General features: G+C 33.5%; 1 protein-coding gene across 1 annotated transcript; it reads left to right on the forward strand.

Annotated features, from left to right (window-relative positions):
* The first annotated feature begins 6543 nt into the window (after window positions 1–6543).
* Window positions 6544–14304, forward strand: LOC140819395 (uncharacterized). The gene is given in 13 exon segments (XM_073179476.1): window positions 6544–6678; window positions 7165–7475; window positions 8973–9050; window positions 9164–9726; window positions 10452–11087; window positions 11268–11422; window positions 12279–12340; window positions 12381–12491; window positions 12580–12707; window positions 12784–13057; window positions 13060–13129; window positions 13210–13313; window positions 14116–14304. Coding segments are annotated over 12 exon segments (2544 nt in total). The 5' UTR covers window positions 6544–6678; window positions 7165–7183; the 3' UTR covers window positions 14187–14304.
* The last annotated feature ends 10302 nt before the right edge of the window (window positions 14305–24606 follow it).

The raw sequence follows: 24606 nt of genomic DNA on the forward strand, positions 1-24606 counted from the left end.
TCTGAAGACTTCTCTATTTATGAACGTTGAACTCAGTCGATTATATATACTTGGATCAAATCCTTGTTCGACACGACACTTCGCATAATATCATTTTTCAAGGAACAAAGCTACTCTCTTATCAGAAAAATATCATTCATTCTTGAGCGTTGTCAAGTTCAACACAAAGAAAAGTAGCACACGCTTCATAGCTTATATCTGATCTTGTTAAAGATCATCTTGTGCTACTAATTCTTACACTCTTCACAATCTTTACTACATCAATATTTTATCAGAAGAGTCTGTAATCTGAAAAGAGTCTTTTCAGAACTTTGTGTTCCACATTTGTGTAAAGTTGAGAAACTAAGAGTTTCAGTAGGCTGAGGTGTAACTCCTTCTGAAGTGGGTGTGTACAAGTGTTGTACTGTAATATCCAAAGTCTTTTAGTTATACCTTCTGGAAACAGAAGAAGGGGAGACGTAGAAGAGTTTATCTTCGAACTTCCATTAAAAACTGCTGTCTATTGCTTTATTGTTTTTCAACTACTTCATCAGATTATTTCCGCACATTCTACTGTAATCAGGTGAAAGTTTTCTCACAAGACCAACTACTATCCTTAACAGGATTCTAGTACTTCATACTCACGAAAAACGAGTAGAGTTTATTCACCCCCCCCCCCCCTCTAAACTCAATTTCGATCCTCAACATAAGCTTTAATTAAATATTAACCTAAAGAACTTATTTACCAACTTAGCTCTAATTAATTTATTAAATCCCAAGGACATTCTTTTTCTTTAAATTAAATTATTTTTTGACTTAAATTAAATTTAAGAATATTTTTCTTATTATTAATCTTATCTATAATCTCCAAACTCCGGTCCGGCCTCGCGTATTTATCCTCGAAAGATAAATCTAAACTTTTGCATTTAAAATAAATAGTTATGACTTGTCAAATATCAAAATGAATTAGACCCTTCTTATATATATATATATATATATATATATATATATATATATATATATATATATAGCTCATGCCCATGCACCGTCAGTCATAGAATATCTCACCCCTGAACATTGATTTCTTTCGCCTCCCCCAACACTTGAACCCAGGACCTCCAAAGTATATATAGTACTCACATATATACTGGGTAGCCGACATTTGTGTAGAGGGCGTCACGTGTCTTTGTCGTGTTTTCAAAATAGTAACGATTAATTCAAATTTCTTAGACACTAGCTGAAAGGGTAACGAACGGATCTTTTTTGCTATCCTGGCTGAAGAATTTAGAAATATACTCGAACATAATTATCCGATGAAGATAAAAAAAAAACTCTATATTTTTATTGGCTATTTCCTAATATCTTTTATTTTTTAGTAATTAGGTTTAAATTTAGATATTTGAGTTTTTTCTAGTAATATTTTTAACGAAGCAGTTAAAAAACACGTAATGAAGACAATCATTGTATCATGATCATCATCACAAGGAGGAGCGTTGAAAATAAGAGTTGAAACTATTGAATGTTGAAAATAAGAGTTGTAAATATTAAAATTAGTGTGTGATTATGTATTTATTTTTGGATTATTTTCAAAGAAATTCTATAAATAAGTCTATCAATTTGTGAAGAAAACACACAATTGAGTAAATAAAATTTTATAAAGTGTGTAGTTTAATATATTTTGTGAGTTTGAAATTTTTACTTTTTACCGTAAATTTGTACTTTTAACAATATTTATATTATATTATTATATTTGAGATACTTAAAATATCTAACTTTTGGTCTCATGGTCTGTTTTAAAAATTATATAGCTTAATAAAGTGTTAAATTTTAATCCAAGTCATATGTAGCTCAGCATATAGAGTCTTTGTTTTTTAGACATCAAGTTGTAGATTCAATTTTTTATTTGGGTCTTTTTTTATTCATTTCTTTTTTTTTTAATTCGTATATCAAAATTGAAGTATAGTCCCTCACTATTTCTTATAATTATATTTTGATCCTCATTTAAATATAAATTAAATAAATTATAACAAAAATTGTACATCGATGTATTAGTGTGTGTGTGTGTGTGTATATATATATATATATATATATATATATATATATATATATATATATGAATATATGTCATGGTACACATCACATTTAATTTTTATTAAAAATAAATATTTTAAAATTAAAAATAGAAGAAAACTATTACACTTTAAACATTATTGATTCTAATTAATTATAAAAACTAATTTCTAAAATTTTTAGATAAAAATTATTTAGAATTTTTAAACTTTTTTTTTTTTTTTTCATTTTCCAAAAGCATTTTCAAAGTGGATATCTCTGTCCATCTACCACAATTCAATAAATTATTTATGTAAAACACAAATCAAACTATATTTTAATTTATATTTTTGAAAGAGAAAAAAATACATTTATGTTATATTATTTAATTTTCTTTTGTGAAATTACTTTCCATTTTGAAGTAGAAATAGAAGTGAACATTAACCTTATGTTTAGAAGCATGGATTTGAAGGAATTTGTAGGGATTTGGATTTGTAAATGGAATTGGATTTTAATAGATTTGACATGATTTGACTGGATTACATATGTATAAACAAATCTTCTCAAAATTGGTCAGATTTGATAGGATTTAGATTTGAATAGACCTAAAAAAATATTCATAACAGGATTTTAATAGATTTGACATGATTTGACTGGATTACATATGTATAAACAAATCTTCTCAAAATTGGTCAGATTTGATAGGATTTAGATTTGAATAGACCTAAAAAAATATTCATAACAAAATTTTTAATTATTATCCTTTTATAATCTTTATATTTGATGGTTGGATTAAATGACAAATTTATTTATTTTTAATTTTGCATATTTTATTTCTGAGATCTATTCTTATAGTTGTGATTAATATTGTGTGAGGGCCTGTGAATCTGATTAATTTTTAATTATCAAACAATCAGATTTATTAGCGTAAACAACGAAAATGAGCAAAAATATTTCATTTTGGGCCTACAGAAATTTCGGCACGACCTCCCCGTAAATACGACATACCAAAAATTCCAAAACAACACAACAAAATATTTATACTCGAAAAAATAGAGTCCCATCAAACAAAAAGAGTACCAATCGCACGCAGAGCTAGCCAGACTCGATCACACCAAATAAGATCCAACACTCAATAATGCAACAATACAAATACACGAGGCATCTCCTCGGCAAATGACTCAATATATATAGTATAAATATCTGGGGACTCCCAACTCAACCCGACTCACTGTGCTCCACTGGCAAATGCTCCGTCAGCTGCATCAGAACCACATGTATAACCTGCTATGGAATCACACAACAAACCAGCAACCCCGAGGGACAGGGCCAAACCCCAGTACGAAGATCGACTAAATTACAACATAAATAAATGACATTTAATAAAATCAATGCAATACAATGAAATGCATGTAGGGTACCAATAATCTCGGATATCAAACTGGATCCAAAAAAACGATAGCAACAACTGTGGCCATATGTGCCAGGAGTGTGACGTGTCAAATACGCCCTCGGCCCTGCACATATGCGTCAAGGGTGTCAGTCTGCAGAACTGCTCAGCCTTTCCGCTAGTCATCAGAGGTGTGACGCTTAAACACCCTCGGATCTGATGTCTAAATAACCCATCCAAGAGTAAACAGAATTCTCGGAAACAACAGAGTCATGGCTCGATATGAATGCGTGCTCAACAATACATATAAATTCACATATTATTCCAATATATTTAAAAACTCACATTTATTTTTAAAAACATGAGGAATAATCTTAAAACACACCCGAACAACACAATGAGCACATAAACACATAGTTCTCATAAAATCACATCAATTAAATTACACGTCATTATAGACGCTGTAAAAAAGCGATCAATCCATACCTTAACCTTCAAATTAAATTACCACAATAACTTATGAACTCGTTGGTGCTTCCTGGCTACTAAGATATGTGGCAAATATTTTATTACTATCAAATAAATATTCAACTTTTTGCCAAATACAAGTTACTAATTCCAGCTTGGATTTAAGCTCGGTTTTAAGGTCATAACTCAACCAAACCTTAACCAAAACACACTTATCATACATGGCTGGAAACCTAACTCAGAAATCCCATATTTCATCAGAAGACATCAGAAATAAATTCTACCATCTCGAAACTGAAACACGACCAAAACCAGAAACCGTGAGAAATAAGTTCTGTGACATATTCATGTTCGACACTTATGAGTATAAAAATCATATCTAACTCATCATTAACTCAAATCAATACCGTCAATTGGAAATGAAAGAGAACTCAGATATATAAGTTTTCCTAGAAGAAACCATTTCCAGAATCTTAATAGATAAATCCCATAATTATCAAGAATACGATACTACATACGTATTTAGCGACAAAAATATGTAACCGAGCAGTTTCGGTAAAATGAGCATAACTATTTCAATACTTAATGGAATTTAACGATTCTTATATCATTCCGAAGATAACACATAGCCTTATAACTTTTATTCGAATAATAAGTCCATAATCCGAATGAATATTGGTCATAAATTCGAATTACAGTACCTATTCTACGCTGCTCCAACACATTATTTTATTTTGACACGTTTTGGTAGAAAAATCATATCAAATATGTTTCTAATTGGAATTCCATTTTGTTAGCGGCTAAAAAAAGTAACACACAGATCTATAAGTTCTATTTGAACCACAAGTCAAGAATCTTAGTACACAACACACACAAACTCAAAAATCAGAAGCCAAATCTGTAATTCGAAACATAAACCAAAATAATCAAAACGTGCATAATATAGTTTGAATGATGGGAATTTAAAAACGTGCCTTTTCATTTTAGAACGCTCGAATATACGATCGTCGGTGTGGGGTTCGAAGAAGAACGAACGAGCGACGAAGACTCCTTGTTTTTTCCTCTCCAAGTTTTCGAAATTAGTGTGTTGCGTGTGAATTTTTTGGCTGGTATGGTGCGCAAAAAGCCTAGGTTTTATTTTATAGATTTTAATTTGTCTGTTAATGAGCTTGGGTTTTGGGCCTTCGAGTTTAGGAGCAATTAGGCCTACTTATCCTAGGTAAATTGGGTCAAATAACACCTATTTAATTGAAAAATAAAAGTTTATAAAAGTTAGTTTTCAAAAATAATACCTTTGATCTTTTAAAGGTCCCTCGTTTACGCAAAACCGGCTTCCCAGATAAAATCGAGCTCGTCTCGTAAAATGATTTGAATTCTACCATTTTTAGAAAAATTTAATCATAATAATAAGTCTTCTTCCATGAACAAAATTGAAAACCTAGGCTTAGAGATTACCTTCAAAAGCTTTCAATGAACTGAGATGAAGCTAGAATCGGCCTTTACACACTTTAAGGAATCAAGAAAAACGGTTAGCAAGAAGTTGGAAAACAAAGCAACAGCTCGACAGAAACATGGTAGCAGTAGGAACAAGCTTTTCTACAAAGATTATGGGCAAGGAGAGCTGAGGAACTACTGGACTTACTTGGGCGAACTCCAGCGACTTGCTAACTGGCAGGGCGGTGAGAAGATTCTCATGATGGAGAAGATAATAGATGCAATGAGAAGAGGCGAGAAGCTTGAGGATGAAATGAATTGGGTTTGGGGGAAATGAGCTTCCTTCTCACATAACACACACACACACACACATATATACATGCATCCAGTGATTTAGCCCAATTGCTAGAATGTGACCCGGTTCAAGTATTACAACTCCCGAGCTAAAAAACCTTCGATATATTTTAATATCTTCTATAATTCTGATATTTTCTAATACATATTCTTCACAAACAATTAAGATTATTTGACTTAATTGTTGTAATTTAGCACTTTAAAATAATTATTCTAATTCTTGCTAAATATTGAATAATTAAATTCGAGTTCTCACATTGAACAATTCTTTATTCAATAATAATTTATTTTTTTATTTATAAAATTAAGATGTGGTTGAAATTTAATTTTGAAATAATTTATTTTGTAAATTTTAAATTTGAATGTTTAGATGTTATGTTTGATTATTTCATTTTACTAATTTATTTTGTGTTCATTAACAATAGTTAATTAATTATATAAGAGTTTACATAATTTATATAACATAAATATATAATTAAAATGATATAAAGAAATATAATGATAAAATTATTTTTAATTTTTCAGTTTTTAAATATATAGGTATCTTGTGAGACGGTATCACAAATCTCTATCTGTGAGAAAGGTCAATCCTATTGATATTCAAAATAAAAAGTAATACTCTTAGCATAAAAATAATATTTTTTCAATGGATGACCCAAACAAGAGATCCGTCTCAAAAAATATGACCCGTGAGAGCGTCTCACATAAATTTATGTATTTTAAATAATGTGAATGATATGTTTTAAATATTGATTTATGTAAAAAAATAATTAAAATTATTTCAATAAAATTTTAAAATTTCAAATTTAAATATTATTTTTTTAAACAAAAAATAAATTTTAAATAGAATTTTATATTATAAACCAATCACAACAGAATTCTAATTCACTAATTTTCAAATCTAATTCCAAATCCAATTCTGCTTCAAAATCGAAAGCATCCGTAGTTGATCTCTTTGTTAGATTCTGTTTTGGCGATCCGTAATCGATCTCAGATTCGAGCAGGTGAATTTCGCGATTGTTTGAATATGCTGTTTGTGTATATTGTCATCTGCATCTGATTCATCCGTAATCTACGTGTTCTGTGTGTAATTGTTTATGAATTTGCGGAATAGTATGTGGGATTTTTGAATTTTGATGGATGTGAATTGTTGAAGTTGAAGCCTTGGGTTAGTTTGACAGAGTAGATGTACTTAAATGTTTCAAAGAAACCTTGTTATTTATGTTTGATTGGAAATAAATGTTTTGAATCCAGCATTATGTGTATGGAAATGCATATGTATCAGCCACAATGTCATTGTTGGAGTTCTTTACCCAACTAACAGATTGAATATTGTGTTCTGAAAATCTATGTATGTGGATGATGGTGCCAAAAGAGTTTTAAGTTAAAACATATGGTGTGTTATGTCATTGGTTGTATAATGAAGTTCAGATTTCTTTGAAGTATGGAATGTTTTAATTCAATAGTTGCAATCTTGTTTGGTGTTACAGGAAGAACTTTTGGTTGGAAATGAATTTCTTAATGACGAGGTCTCAAAGTCAGACGGCAATTCAGGAGCTGCCGTCAATTCAAGAGACTCAGCTAGAGGTAAATTATGAGTCAAGACCCACTACTACGTTAGAGGGTCTTTTTTCTGATGATTCATTTCCAGAGAATACACCTTCCGGAAATCGCAATGCAGAAAATCACGAGTCCGCGGGTGAAAACGGCGGCGCCACAAGTTATAGTGGAGAGAGTACTTCTCAAGTTAATAGCCATATAGATGTTGCAGAAAATGATGGGTTGATAATCATTCCATGTAGTAAGGCTCCTTGCTCCATCTTAAATTCTTGCTCCATTTAATCATGCATTATCATTTATGCAGTTTTTCTTATCTTGTTCGTTATCATCAAAAATATCTTTTATATTACTGTATTTCTTTTCTTTTTTTAATATTTATCAAGTGAAAAATGAAGATTTGCAGATTGAAGGTATAGAGTCTTTAGACACCCATCTTATTAACTAGTTAATTTCTTTCTTTCATTCATTGTTTTTGCTGTCTTGATTACTCCGGCCAGTTTGTTATCTTCACATTGCTGGCTTTCCGAAAAGCTGGTGCTTTATCAGGAACTAAGTTAATGACGTGCCACTGAAATATGGAAAGAAATTAACTCCGAGACTGGTAAATGGGCACCCTTTGAAAAGTTGCATCGAGTATTTTAAGCCTTGATCTCTGATCAAGTGAGATGCTTGTCTATGTTCGCCACACATACTAATTAAGACGACCGATTACTGATGGAATCTAGGTTTTCTTGCTGTTGCTCAATCACCTTGTTGATTTTCATGCTTTCGATGTGAAAGCAAGCGATTGTGTCTGTAAAATTGACATTTCTTTTGTATTGAAAATTAAATGTTGCTCCTTAAAAAAATAGATATTGTGGTATCTGCATTTTTTTATTTCCTTTTGATAGCATCTAAATTGACAGCATGACTATGAAGTGTTTACTCGTAAGCTTTGTCATGCTAATTTTGAGCTGCGTGTCCAAGCCCATTGTTGATTAAAGCTCCAGTGGAAAAATTAAAATATTAGTCTTGAGTTTATAAGATGGAATGAAACTGATGATGCCCGAGTTCTTTATTTACTGTCTCAGAAAATGTTTACTCTTATGAAAGTCATGAATGCTTCATAAAGATGCCTCGAACAAAATGCTAGGTTATCTCTTTCTAATCCATTCAGTTCTTACTCAATTTGTCACTCTGGAAAGTGTTGGCCTTTGTAGCAACTTTTCACCTTCAAATCGAAATTTTTCACTGTCACGAGTAAACGAATAGGAAACTTCCTAGCCAGTAATAACTGTGCGAAAAAGGGAACTAAAAAAATCTTGATGTTATGCACTCTTAACATGCGAAATACACAAAGCTAAATTTAGTTGCTTTCCTTTCTTGGTCAAGATTCAAATAAAAAAAGTGAATTACGGCTTCTTGCTCCAATTGTCAAGGCAGAGACTGTCATATTTGGATAAGCTTATGTCTGTTTGTCAGCATTTTTGTTTCAAGCGATCTGCTTAAATTTGAATTTTTATGTAATGCCAAGAGAAGAAGTTTCATTCGTAAGTACTTTCACTTAAATCAGATTTTAGGTTTCGTTGCTTTTGGATATTATTAATAATTAGTTTAATGGGGATTAGAAGTTTGCCTTTGCTGCATTTAGTTCTTGTTTGGAAATATCCTGCAAAAGGATCTGATTTATCTCCCCTGGGATGTGCTCAAGTTGCAATGTTGCATGATCTAATTTAAATTCTTGATTCGCTTTTCTCAGAAGAAGTTCCTGAGAAATGGATGGAAGCACCAGATATACTTTCTCTTCGCTCCTTGGATCGCAAATTTGTTTTTCCTGGTAACTATTTTTTGTTCCTTTGTTTCTTCTCACTGGCACACGTGTATAGTTTCAAATTTATGTTTGTAGGTCCTTGAATTTTTCTTTCTTATATGCTTTGCTTTTGTCCTTAGGTGAACAAATCCATATACTAATATGTCTGTCTGCATGTAAGCAAGATACTGAAATTATTACACCATTTAAAGTTGCCGCTGTTATGAATAAAAATTGGATTGGAAAAGGCAATGATAAACAAAATGGAGACATTGAAGGTCCAAAAGATCCAGTTACTCAGAGAGTGGACTTGAGTGCTGGTCGGCTACATGATCAAAATGGGATGGAAGGGGTTGAGTCTCAAAAGGATGTTCCAACCGGTGAATCTCTCCTCAGAATGGAAGATTACAGACGGCAGACAAAACAATTGTTGCAAAATTTCAAAAGTTCACATTTTTTTGCTCGAATTGCGCAGTCATATGAACCACTTTGGACTAAAAGAAGAGTGCAAAAATACGAATTCGCGACTTCTGAAACATTCAAAAAAAATTTGAGTGGAGATTCTTTAGAAACGGAAAAGATTATGAAAAAGAAGAATTCAACTAATGCGGCGATTGACAGAGGTAAATTTGATGCTCGTACATCAGGGGGGTTAGTAAGAGATGCTGCCAAATGTTGTTCCCTTCCAAATGGAGACATAGTGGTATGTTTCACACAGACCGTAAAGAATTTCATAGGTCTTATTTCTTATATCAGAAGATGTACTTGCTGCATAGATTATCTAATCGATAATATATCTTAATTTACAGTTCATACACATATTCTCATTACTGTGTAATTAGCTACTAAGATCCTAAAGCTGGAACATACTAAAGTTTTTACCCATGTTATACTATTTCCTGATTTTAGGAATTCTTATATTAATGATGCCTGGAGCATCAACCATGCAGTTCAAGTCTGAGCTAGGACATCTTTGTGATGGTTTACTCATTTGTTATGGCAATCACTATTGTGTGGGGTATGTGGGTGCTCATTGATGCCTTGCTTTAAAAGTAGAATCTACCAGTTATGAGTCTTGTGACTTTTATCAGGCAGTATTTTTTTAATAGATGAGTTGAAACATAAAGTTTAGCAAACACAAAGTGTAAACATGTAAATCGTGCTATTCACATGTACACAAAAACACTTGGAAGTTTTGCATTTGTTCATTTACCTAGTCTTTGCTTTAACTTTTACACTTGCAAGATTATGAGGACTTTTGGTTTTTTAATTATTGTTTTATTTGAAAGCCGGAGCTAATTGTTCCCCTCTTAGTTCTTGTTTTATTTAATTACTGTATTTTTTCTTCTTACATGATGGTTTGTGGTTGCCTTGATTTGTAGGTATCGATACTTATTTGAATTCGGTCTCTTGTTTGGAAGGATACAGGTGCTATTACAGTTAAATATCGGTGTTGACTTCGTGAGAGATCCCATCCTGGAGATTCTTCAATTTGAAATGTATCAAGAAAGAAATTCAATTATGGAGAACATGCATGCTCCAGCTTCAGAGAAGCTGGAAACTTCTGGTGATCTTTTAAAATGGTTGCTTCCTGTGGATAATTCTAGTCTTCCACCAGCTCGAGCGGTATCGCCTTCTGTGTTGAGCTCTAGTTCAAGTATTCGGAACTCGCCCACAAAACCTACCATATCTGGATCTTCTGGTTCTCAACTATTCTCTTTTGGTAATTTTAGAAGTTATTCTATGTCCTCACTTCCTCAAAATTCAGCACCACCGCCTTCATTTGTCACAACTTCTAATTCAAAACCAAGTTTTGAACCAGAAGATTGGAATCAATTTTCATTCCGTAAGTTTGTAGAAAGTGGAAAAAGCAGAAATGAAGGACTTCTATCTTTCCGAGGTGTACCACTGGAGCCGGAAAGATTTTCTGTTAGGTGTGGTTTAGAAGGAACTTTTATACCTGGGAGAAGGTGGAGGAAAAATATAGAAATAATTCAACCCGTAGAAATCAATTCTGTATCTGTTGATTGCAATACGGATGATCTTCTTTGTGTTCATGTAAAGGTGTGGTTTTTACTATTTCTATTCCTCAGTCCTGCCTGCCATAATTTTTTTCTTAGCTTGATTGAAGATTAGTTAGTTTTTATGAATGTCTTTTCCGTAGGAAAAGCCCAAGTTTTTCTGATTGGCTTTGTTTAGTCTTTCTAATACACCAATTGATATAGAATGTTTCTTTCCCCGCAGAATGTTTCCCCAGAATATGCTTCAGATATTGTGGTGTTTATAGATGCCATAACAATAACATTTGAAGAGACATCAGCTGATGGACCACCATTAAATTTACCGATTACATGCATAGAAGCTGGAAATGATTACCATTTGCCAAATTTAGCACTGAGGTTTGTGTCTTTCGGAAAATATATTAACTTGCAAACTGCAACTTGAAAAATCAGGAACTTCCTCTATTGACATGTTTGCTGCATGTCTCTACATCTGTTAAAATCACAAGCCCGGGATTGCGAAGCTCGTTGAGGTTTCCTTTCACGTTCTTTTCTCTATCAAATTCATGTGAAAATTCAATTTGCATGAAAACCTCATTTTACCTGTTCGAGATGATTTCTTCTTTCACTTTCTTCTCTATCAAATTCATGTGTAAATTCAAACTTGCATGGAAACCCGAACTTTACCTGTTCGAGATGATTACTTTATTTGGTTTTCACCTTTCCTTCTATTGGATTACAGAAATGTTTTCTATCATCGCATATCTTAAAGATACTTTTTCTGGGGTGGTGTTCATTGGCTAACGTTTGAATAAAAAAGTTTCATAATATACATCAAGTTAACTTTATCCATGATTTGTGATGAGGCATAATTGTTTCTCATGTAAACATCTGCTGAAATTTAATGATAAATGTGCTTCCTGGGATTGGAGCCTATAAATTTTGGTGCTGCGGATGTGATAACTTATCTCCCAAGCTCTAAAAAATACAGCATACACCTCAACACTTAAGTGTACAAGGATCTATTTCTTTGAAAAGAATTGTTCACTTGAAAAAGGGATAGAATTGTTTTCCTTTGCAATAGAAGCTTGCATTTGTTCTCTTATGAACTTTTATCATTTTTTAACTTGCTGTTCCTCATTCCATAAGTAGTATTTTGTGGTGTTAACTGGCAGATGACCACTTGCTTTTGTTTTTTGCTTGGTGCTTGACCCAAAAGTTTTGACAGATTAAATGTGCTATAAAATTGTGACAGGAGAGGCGAAGAACATTCTTTTATTCTCAAACCAGCAACTTCTTTGTGGAGAGGTCCCAAGGGTAATAGCGGCAGGTAATTTACAACCATCGTGCTTGCCAGCTGGAAGTGCCGCATCAAGTCGGCAAAACTTCTCCATTTCTGAAGGAAAACAAAGTGCTTCATCAGCTGATCAATATGCTATTCTTGTATCATGTCGATGCAACTATACTGGTATAAGTTCAAAATTACTTCTTTTCCGAGATGACTCTTAAGAGAACCTTATAATCACTGTACTTATACTCTGTCTCCATATTTGTAGAATCTAAGTTGTTCTTCAAGCAGACGACAAGTTGGCGGCCTCGGATTTCGAGAGATCTTATGATCTCCGTTGCATCTGAAATGTCAAAGCAAACACTTGGGTCAGATGGGACCCAACTTCCAGTTCAGGTTATATACGAATACAAGCAACCAATTTCTTCCATCTGAAATTTTAAATTTCATCATATGCTCTTCAAATCTTCAGGTCTTAACTCTTCAAGCATCAAATTGGACATCAGACGATCTGACGCTTACAGTTCTTGCCCCTGCATCATTTACTTCTCCTCCTTCTGTGGTGTCTTTGAGTAATTCACCGTCCTCACCACTAAGTCCTTTTGGTTCTTCTGTTGAGTTGTCAGAGAGAACAAATACTGATAGGCGAGGAACTGCTGTGCGGCACCTGAGTTCAGTGACTATGGATGAAGGACAGAAAGTGGAAGATGGTCTACAATCAGTTCCGTTGAATGAGGAACACAGTTCTTATCTGATGTGATGCCTAGTAACGATCTTGGTTGTACACATTTATGGTTACAGAGTAGAGTTCCACTTGGGTAATCATCTCTCATCCAGTTTTCCTCTTGGACTCAATTTTGTCTTAATCACATTTAAAATACATCTCTCTTTGCACCAGATCCGTCCCTTCTCACTCTCAGGCAACCATCAAGCTTGAAGTTCTCCCATTGACAGATGGCATTATTACTCTTGATTCTCTGCAAATAGATGTCAAAGAGAAAGGTAAGCAATAATAGTTCTTAATCAGATCTGTTCCTGGCTCTCTTCCATTCTGCCTTTCCATATCCTAATGCTGTTGTCGTACAACTTTAGTAGAATACCATTTCATGAAGTGGTCGATAATTTTACGGAGTACTTGTTTTTAGGTTCTAGGTTATAGCCATGTCTTACGTGTCTTCCTTTAATTCTACCGAATTATAGCTTTCAGCGAGACCTGGTATCTTCTTATCACTCCATTTCTTTTGTTCGAGACCGGTACAATGATAAGATGAGTTCCCAAGCCAATCCTTGAATTTGCTTCATCTTTGCAATGAAGTCAACACTTATTGGATTCAAATTCTAATTCTTTTCTTCAACCCAGTGTGCCTGCAAATTATATAGCAACACTTTAATTGATGTCCCAGAAGTCTGAACATTCTTACCTAGAAATATGGAAGTTACTAGAGAATTGGAGCTAGACATTTTGAGGAGGATGAATATTTTTAGCTATAATACCGAAGAGCAAATATAATAATAAATCAGAAAATCAATAAATTCAGAGAGAGCACGTAAAGTTTGGTGTTTTTTCCATACGAAGATGGAGGTGATTGCCTGCGCTCGTCCCCTTGAATCCTTCTTGATTACATTACAAACTTGATATTGATGGACAAATCACTTGTATCTACATGGGTCATTTGAATTTTTCCCATAAATGAATGAAATCAACAGATGCTCACTATTACCTTTTTAGTCCCTTTTATCTGATGACTGTTCTCATGATGCTCGATTTACCATTGAAGCATTTTGCACTCTATTGGTATGACAGGTTTTACTTGTGTACCCGAGCATTCGCTGAAGATTTATGCAACTTCCAGCATCTCCACTGGTGTGATCTGAGGTCGTTTCATTTGAAGTTTTGATCATTTTAGATATCATCTTGGAAACATAACGCAAAATTACGGTTGTCCCCGAGTTGGCTCTTTTTCATTTCACCTGAGGTGATGTTATTGTATGAGTTATATATCTTGTCGAAGGCCAAATTCAAGACCAAGTTAGTCAGAGTTGGTTTTTTGTTGTGTTTTACTTGAAATTGATTCCTCTTGATAGATAGGAAAAAATACAAAATCTTGCCTGATAAACTCTCATCTAGGGGTGTCGAAATCCGACACGACCCACCAACCCGACACGGTTCAACCTGAAAAAAATAAGGTGTGGAGTTTTCGGGTTCGGGTCAAATCGAGTTGGACCCGATAGCTGACCCGAAAAAATGATCGAGTCGAGTTGGGTTCAACCCGGGTTGACCTGAAAATTTAATTTTTTTAAAAATATATAATTAATAAATAATGTCTACATTTTTATATATTTTATGTCTGAAAAAATATTTATTGTATATTTATATAATAAATTTTCATAATGTAATATTTATTTTGAACATTTTTTTATTTTTTAAATAATTGTTTATTTGATTTAGTAAATATACTTTATTTTTTTACGATTAGACTTTCAAATTTAAATAATATATATGAGGGAGTTTTTGTTATTTGAGGGAGTTTTTGTTATTATGTGTTTAAATTTAAATATTATTATTATTATTTGAATTTTATTTAATTTTCTTTAAAAAATTCAAAATCGGGTTGATTCGAGTTCAAGTTCGGGTTGAGAGTTTTCGAGTTGCGGGTTGGATTCGAGTTGGGACAATTTTTGAATAGTACTATTGCTTAACTCGATTTAACTCACCCGAATTGACACATCTGTTCTCGTCTTTTACCATTTTATGGTCTTTCGATGTATTAACTTGAAAATAAAGTGATCCTACCATGCTTGAGCCAATTGTAGGACCCACTACGCCGAGAAAAAATTGGACCTGTCGCAAAATCCTGGTTGAACTCGGAAACCCGTTGAGTATTGACACGTTTTTTTTATTCTACTACACATTAAAAATATAGTACCTTGATCAGAATTACATTCAAAACAATAATATTTTAATAATTAATTAGTAACAAGTAACGAGAATATTGTGAATTAAGTTTAAAAATTATAACATTTATTATTTAATATGAAATATAAATATATTATTAATATATAACAAGTTGGGTTCATTAAAACCCACCGTTTGACAACCCTAACTCCCATACAAGGTCCAAACTACACATCTTAACCTATCTGAAGGCTACGTCAAACTTTTAGACTTCTGTTGCCATCGTGTAGAAGGATCAATGTTCGGAAAAGCGATAGGAAATCGGCCACCCACCATCTAATATCTAGACGTTTTGCTTAGGCAGGTTTTTTCGGTCTTTGACGGTTTTTTTACTTTAAATATCTGATTCTTCTTTTTCATCTTAATATTTCTTTAATAATTCATTTTATCGAATTCAAACTCAAAATTCATGGCATATTCATCGTCTTCGTTATAAACAAATTGATTAACAAATATGTAAAATATTTTTTTAAAAAAAATTAAAATAAAAAATTATGTATTAATCTAAGCGATGCGGATTTTGAGCCGCCTAAACGACGATTAGACGACCGATTAATATCTAAAAATCAGGACGATGGGCAACCGTCTAGCTTCCTAAGCGCTCGCTTTTAGAAAAGTGAGAAGGAAAAGCTTATCGCACCGTCAAGATTGAACAAGACATCACCCCCACCTCCGACAAGGATTCCGAATGTCACATTCGATCTATTTAGCACCATGTACTTGTAATGTTGACTTCCAAAATTATATATATATATATATATATATATATATATGTATATATATATATATATATATATATATATATATATCATCTGGCTTATGTTCTTCATGAAGCATTCGGACCGGGGCTGCCTGAATAGAAGGTACTTAAATAAAAGTACAAATTACAAGACGTATCGATGGAAAAGAAATTGCACGTGTCGAACATGAGAGATAAATTGAACAAGTATGGTCGTCTCCAACGAAATAAGAAGAAAAGAAATAGATTGGAAAGAATACATCGGAAAAATTTAAACAAAGTTCCCCGGAGAATGAACTCCGGGAAGAGATGAAAAGTTAGATACAAATTATCTATTTTTGAAACAAACCTCAGTTCCTAGAAATAATATCTTCTCGGTGGAGCGGTGAAATGCACAAAGCCCTTATCACTTAGTTTTCGACTAATTTTTGGCCTAATTCTTCTTCTGATGATCGATAATGGATTGCTATGTAGATAAAATATCTATATACACATATATTATATACATAAGTATATACACTGGACTCATAGTGGCTAGTGGCTTATTTTTAATAATCAAATTCCAAAAAACCTTACTTTTTTTTAATGTCAAAAATGTGTGTAATATTGACTTCCAAAATTTTATATATATATATATATATATATATATATATATATATATATATATATATATATATATATATTAGCCGCTTTGGTATATGCAATGCGTGTGTGAAATATTACACGAATATTATGTATGACAGGGACGTGATATATCAATATTTTAAAAACATTTTGTTATAAATTATGTTTAATATTAAAGAATAAATATTTCAAACGTTGCTGTAAAAATATTTTAGATAAGTCCAAAATTATACCATGACCCCGAAACAGTTATTCTATGGTTCTGCTAAGTTATAATAACTAGTTACTCTGCACACGTGATGTATGTGTATATAGTACTTTTTTATTATTATCGATGAACTAAATTGAAATTTGACAAATTATGGAGAGACTAAATTATTTGAATTGTTGAAATAAAAAAATAAAAATAAAAGTATTTGTTGAATTTTTTTTTTAAAAAAACAAAAGTGTAATATTAGTATCGTATATGGGTAAAGTTGAAAGAAAAAATCGGTGCCTTTCCTAAGTGGTTACTGTGGGGACCCGGACGCTAATCTTTTTCTTAATCTTCTTTTGGGATTTAATTATCAGTTAAGATAAAACAGGGTCTAAATTTTTTTTTTTTTAAATACAAGTGCGGAAGGTAATGGCATCAATTTATTATACAAATCAGTATAATAGTACAAGTCTTGTACAACATGTTTCTAGATCAAATTAATCTAAGGTTTAACTACTAAATTCAAGTATTAACCCAGGTCTACAATAAGTCCGGAATCACCACGCTAAACTCGTCTTCTCTCATCATCCTCTGATCCCGATCTTGTCCCACCTGTTGTCATGCACACATACAAAACAAGACAACAGCCGGATAACTCCGGTGAGAATAAATCCCAGTATAAAACATGGTAAACACGCATATACCTAAAGTAAATCATGAAATATTCTATCATGAATAACTTAAAAACAATAGATTTCATAATCTATGAAATTAACTCAAAATAAGCATGCAACTCAGATCAGATAAACATGCTACTCAAATCAAATCATAAAAACATGCTATCATGACTGAAAGCAATAAAAATGGGTTTCATAGTCTATGAAACCACATCCATAAACGCATGCAGTTCTAGTCAAATTATGTCTAGACTCGACTCAACTATAACTCTAGGGATCCCGGTGTGAATAAGACGTCACTGATCTGTCACCTACCCTCCCAATCGGGGTGTCGTACGTCTTATTCCTAGACTTCGGTCTGATCTGTATCGACATCTACAATAGGAGAGGTGATTTTCTCCTAAGCTGCGATATCACCGAACGTCTAGAAGTTTGACTGTTCTGTCAAGACTCCCTATCTTAAATGCAATGAATAACAATCTGTAAACAAAGCATAATCATCTCAAAAGATGTGGATATATCATCTATAAACACATCATAATCATATCATAAAATAAACAACAATAATTCTAGTATGTGATTTTATTGAGAAACTCAAATAGGATCTCATTTGAGTTGTATCTTCCCGAATATCACATGAATTATACCTTTGTCTTCCAGGTCTGACGAAGACGAAGTCTGGTATTCCAATCTGTCCATACCTGATCTGGAAATGACAATCACATAGATACAATATCAGTATATATCTCAGTTCATAATCTGTTCTGATTAATATTCAAATCAATACAACATCTGATCAATGTCAACGATATAACAATGAAATCTCAATCACTATCAAATCTGATCAGATGTCAGTCTGCTGATGTTTCGACGGCATAACAATACAATCTGAATAACCTCGTCAGTCTCAACATCCCAGATATAATACTAGAACTCATAATCAATACTAATATAACTCATAATCTCAATATCGGTACATTCAAAATCAGTAATATACAATTTTGATATCAAAATCTCAGTCAATATCTTTTAAAAAAATCATAACAATTACAGAAACAGTCTGTTCTTTAATCTGACTTCAATTCTACACTGCCTACGGTAGTAGAAACACCATATCTGAATCATATTCGATTCTAGAAACATCATATTTTCAAAACATCTCAAAACGTAACAAAACTTACGTCCTTGTGTAGCTCGAGTCAAGAGGAACACGATACCGCGTTCGGATTCAAATTATGATGAACGGATCTTTCACAATCGCAAATCTAAAAGGTGTAAGGATTTTTCTCTCAAAGCTTCGACCTCCTTTTCTGAAATTCTGAAGGAAAACGTGTCATTCCTATATATATATACTGCATGCAACACCAGGAAACGTGGCTTATTTTTCAAGCTCCACGCATGACCGCGGGTGCGGTGTGTTCAGCAGCGTGGGTGCGCTCATGCTTCGGCAGCACTTTCATTTTCTGAATTTTGACGACCACGGGTGCGGTCTTGTTCGTATCGCGGGTGCGGTCCCCCTACTGTAGCTGCACCGCGGGTGCGGTCCTTTTTGCACCGCGGGTGCGGTGTGGCTACGGCCTTTCTTACAAAAATCCATAATTTATGACCGCGGGTGCGGTCATGTTTTGCACCGCGGATGTGGTCTTGCAAACCCTTTTTTCTCATGTCTTTTCTTCCCTCATTGCATGTCATGCATTCTAATGTCTTCCGAGTCTCACGTTAATGAAGATTGATAATCTTGGTTTATCAATTCTATAATTCTCGGGCATTACATTTCTCCCCCTCTTAGATCTGAGTTCGTCCTCGAACTCATAAGCAATCAATTCAGATATATTAGAAGAAATGTATAACAGAGTTTAAATCAAAGTCTCATCTCAATGAATCCATTCTGTAATCTCTTTCTTGTATCAACCTCTGATTTCAAATCTGGAATAAGACTTCATGAAGTATATTATCATAATACTTCTTAAACTAACTCTAGCGGAATCAATCTTGCCATGTTGGTTATACAACATCCGTATAGACCAATCACAGTTCATAGCAAAACAATACCAGTAGTTGTTATCCAATCTATTTATCCCAATCAAGGACATATACAGTCTTCAGCTTCAAATACCAATCGTCATCATCCGACGTTGGTTTCTTAAATCTGTTCATTCTGAACTATTTTCATCTTCCTTCGAATTTTCTTCAAAAGAAATCTGTAGTATTCACCGTATATTGTCTTGTCTATAACTATCTCATTACCCATCTGATAAGTTGATAGCTATTGTCATGCAGTGATACTAAATCATATCAATTAGCGCTAACATCCAGCACTCTATAACTCTACCAACATCTTCCAATATCTGTATAATACATTCTGACTGTCTGTCAATCTGTAACACGATCTAAGAGAAAGCTCATGGTATACTCTGTCATAAGTACAAATCACCCGGAAATCACAATCTGATATACTCTATTTCTGTATTCTAATTATTCTGACCATTTTTCCTGACATCGATCTGTGTCATTTGGTCATGTTTGTACGTTATCTGGTACAAACTAATAGATATAGATTGAACAATCTGTCAATCACAATCATATCATATCATAATCTGGAAAGTATTATAGTAATCTTATTACGAAATTCATCGAATTATACTCCCCATTTCTCATCAGAAATTTACAAATTCTGTAATAAATCTTCTGATTTCTATTTTTCTGTCTTTTCTGTTAGCGATTCAGACATATCAGTACAATTTCTGCCAACATTTCAATACAATTTCTGTCATATTTCATCTGTCTATATCACAACTATCTGTTCAAATATCATACATTTTCAATCATCAGACTGAAAACTGAATCCACTATGGTGCATTTCTGACCCTATCCGTGATTTCAGATCTGAACTACTGACATAACAAATCAGTTAATAACATAAATTAAAGAAAATATACCTACCTGGTATTCTGTTCTGACTATCGATATCAATTCTGTTAACAACTCTGAAACATTCTGATATCACAAGATAATCATTCTTATACGGTACAAATCACATATCTGCTATTCTGCTCGATATTCTGATTCAAGTTCTGAACATTCTGATCACATTTCTGAACTGCTGAAATTCTCAAATTCAACTCTGATTCGGATTGAACTGTATATACTCTCACCGGTTCACAATAATCTGTAGCATATACGGATTCAAAACAACAGTAATATCCAATCAGAGACGAAATATCAATATCCTAAACAGATCTAGTGAGTTCAGTGAACTCATAAAACAATGATTTCTGATAAATATCTTCATGTCATTCTGATCAACTGTTATATATCATCTGCAAATCAAATATGCTCCCCAAAACAATATAAGATATCTCAAATACTGATTTAGAACAATAACAATATTCAGAAGATATAAAGCAACAGTCGAATAAAATAATCAGCCAAATCAGACAAAATACATTCCTGACATTTCTGACATTTCTGATCTTTCTGATATCGATATCGTTATCAGCCCCTGATCACTATCTGAACTGTATCAAAATCAATCTGTATACTAACTTCAGATATCGCATACTCTGAATACAATCTGTTTCAAGCAGGATTCTTATCTGAACAATTTCTGTATACAATCATTCTAGTTCTCAAAATATTCAATACACTCTTCAGATATTCGATTCGATCAATCAAATGCTGCAATTATATCAAAATCTCATAGATATAACAAGCATAGAATCATCAGAACATCTCTGAAGATACTGAAACACACCAAAGAGCAACACTAAATCAGATGTGTTGGTACTCCTCTACTGATCTTTCAATTCATTCTGTACATTCAATATTATTTTGTACTGAATTATAAAACAACAGTCAGTATCTGATCTAAATTCAATTCTGAAATCTATCTTTCTGATATAAAGCAAATCTAAAATCTTATCTGACAATATCAGTCAATTCGCACATCATTGGCAAATCTGCCAATGCTACGCTCAATTTCAGTACATCTACTGAATACATAAGGATACCATCTGTTCCTTTCTGTAAAAATCGAGTCATAGACAATCTAAATATCACAAGAATTCTAAATCTAGAATAATTACTGTGACATCTCTAGTCATTAACCATATCTGGTCTGAATCTTGTACTCTCCCGAAAGAAATCTATAATAGTTCTGTACTTGTTCAGCATATTAACATCAATAATGCGGTCAAATAAGAAACACAAGTACGTCAAAATCTAACTCAATCTCAGTCTCATCTTACTGTAGTATACAATATGTCACAGAAATCTCTGAAATCAATCTTTCTTTCTCACGAAGTAAGAATATCATTACTACAGTAAACACAGGCCCAACAGGTACCACATATATCAATGCAATTCAGTCAAAGATAATCGTAGGGGATGCATTAGTATATATCAATACATATGCAATCTAATCATAAAAGAATAGTACCTGTCACTATATCATCAAGTGCCTCTTGGGTCTGTTCCTCGGTCACTGCCACCAGATGGTCCAGCTCCCTGAAATCTGCGGGAACCTCTTTGTGGGCAGACTCTTGCAAAATGTCCAGGCTGTCTACAAATATTGCATCTACCAAGCACTCCTTGACATTGCTATGAGGAATGTCTCCCTCCGCAAGTTCTGCAGTACACTCCAGTGTAACTCGGACTAGAATCACTAGAACTAGAGGAACCACTCCCTAACTTCTTGAATGGCTTCTTTCGAGCTTTCAGCAATTCTTGCTTTCCACTCGTGCTGCCGCGATCAAATCGAAGAGGGGATTGCTGTGTCTGGGGTTGTATCGCACATACCCTTGTTAGTTGTCTAATCAGACTCGCCTCTGCTCGCTTCGCTTTACTCAAGACATCAGCAAAATGGTGAGGTCGTTGTATATTCATCAATGCAACGATCTCCGAGTTCAATCCTCTGATGAATTGATCCGCTACAACTTCATCATTCCCAATCAAATGAGGAGCAAAACGCAGTAGAGTAGAGAATTTAGCCACATATCCTTCAATATTCAATTGAACTTGGCTCAAATTCTCAAACTCTGCTTTCTTGTCCTCTCGGTACGAGGCTGAGAAAAATCTTCGATAAAATTCAGTTCTGAATATTTCCCACGAAATCCCTGTACCTCTCTGTTCGAACATTCTTTTACTGGTAATCCACCAATTCCTGGCGGCTTCTCGTAACTGATAAGGCACCATTTTAACTCTCTGTTCATCTGTACAATCAAGTAAATCGAACAGTATTTCCATATCATCAAACCAGTTCTGACAATCTTCGGACGTCTCGATACCATTCAGAATCGGCAGCTGCAATAACTGAAATTCTTTCATTTTTATTTCCATCTGAGTTTCTGCTGCATCTATCTGTTCAGACGAAGTACTATCCCTCTCTGGAATTCTCCGAGGCGGTATATCTGAATATCAAACAAATTAATACACAATCTATATAATCCGTTTCAGCCCTCCTCTGATCATATACCTCTGATTCAGACTCGGTTCTGATTCAATCTTGATAATTACATGTTGTAGTCAACTCATATAAACAAACAACATGTAATAGGGAAAGCAATAAATCATGCTAGCACACACAATGTAAGTCAACATTAAAATAATTCTCATGCTAGCAATCACATGCAAGGAAAGAAAATTCAATCTACCCCGCTCATTCTCTTCTATCTCAATCTATCTCAGTCTAAAGGATATATCAATTCTGACTATCTCAATCTAAAGGATCTATCGCTCTGATACCACCTATTGTGGGGACCCGGACGCTGATCTTTTTCTTAATCTTCTTTTGGGATTTAATTATCAGTTAAGATAAAACAGGGTCTAAATTTTTTTTTTTAAATACAAGTGCGGAAGGTAACGGCATCAATTTATTATACAAATCAGTATAATAGTACAAGTCTTGTACAACATGTTTCTAGATCAAATTAATCTAAGGTTTAACTACTAAATTCAAGTATTAACCCAGGTCTACAATAAGTCCGGAATCACCACGCTAAACTCGTCTTCTCTCATCATCCTCTGACCCCGATCTTGTCCCACCTGTTGTCATGCACACATACAAAACAAGACAACAGCCGGATAACTCCGGTGAGAATAAATCTCAGTATAAAACATGGTAAACATGCATATACCTAAAGTAAATCATGAAATATTCTATCATGAATAACTTAAAAACAATAGATTTCATAATCTATGAAATTAACTCAAAATAAGCATGCAACTCAGATCAGATAAACATGCTACTCAAATCAAATCATAAAAACATGCTATCATGACTGAAAGCAATAAAAATGGGTTTCATAGTCTATGAAACCACATCCATAAACGCATGCAGTTCTAGTCAAATCATGTCTAGACTCGACTCAACTATAACTCTAGGGATCCCGGTGTGAATAAGACGTCACTGATCTGTCACCTACCCTCCCAATCGGGGTGTCGTACGTCTTATTCCTAGACTTCGGTCTGATCTGTATCGACATCTACAATAGGAGAGGTGATCTTCTCCTAAGCTGCGATATCACCGAACGTCTAGAAGTTTGACTGTTCTGTCAAGACTCCCTATCTTAAATGCAATGAATAACAATCTGTAAACAAAGCATAATCATCTCAAAAGATGTGGATATATCATCTATAAACACATCATAATCATATCATAAAATAAACAACAATAATTCTAGTATGTGATTTTATTGGGAACTCAAATAGGATCTCATTTGAGTTGTATCTTCCCGAATATCACATGAATTATACCTTTGTCTTCCAGGTCTGACGAAGACGAAGTCTGGTATTCCAATCTGTCCACTACCTGATCTGGCAATGACAATCACATAGATACAATATCAGTATATATCTCAAGTTCATAATATGTTCTGATCAATATTCAGATCAATACAACATCTGATCAATGTCAACGATATAACAATGAAATCTCAATCACTATCAAATCTGATCAGATGTCAGTCTGCTGATGTTTCGATGGCATAACAATACAATCTGAATAACCCCAGTCAGTCTCAACATCCCAGATATAATACTAGAACTCATAATCAATACTAATATAACTCATAATCTCAATATCGGTACATTCAAAATCAGTAATA

This window comes from Primulina eburnea, chromosome 18, assembly GCF_022965805.1.
Source record: "Primulina eburnea isolate SZY01 chromosome 18, ASM2296580v1, whole genome shotgun sequence".
NCBI lineage: Eukaryota > Viridiplantae > Streptophyta > Magnoliopsida > Lamiales > Gesneriaceae > Primulina > Primulina eburnea.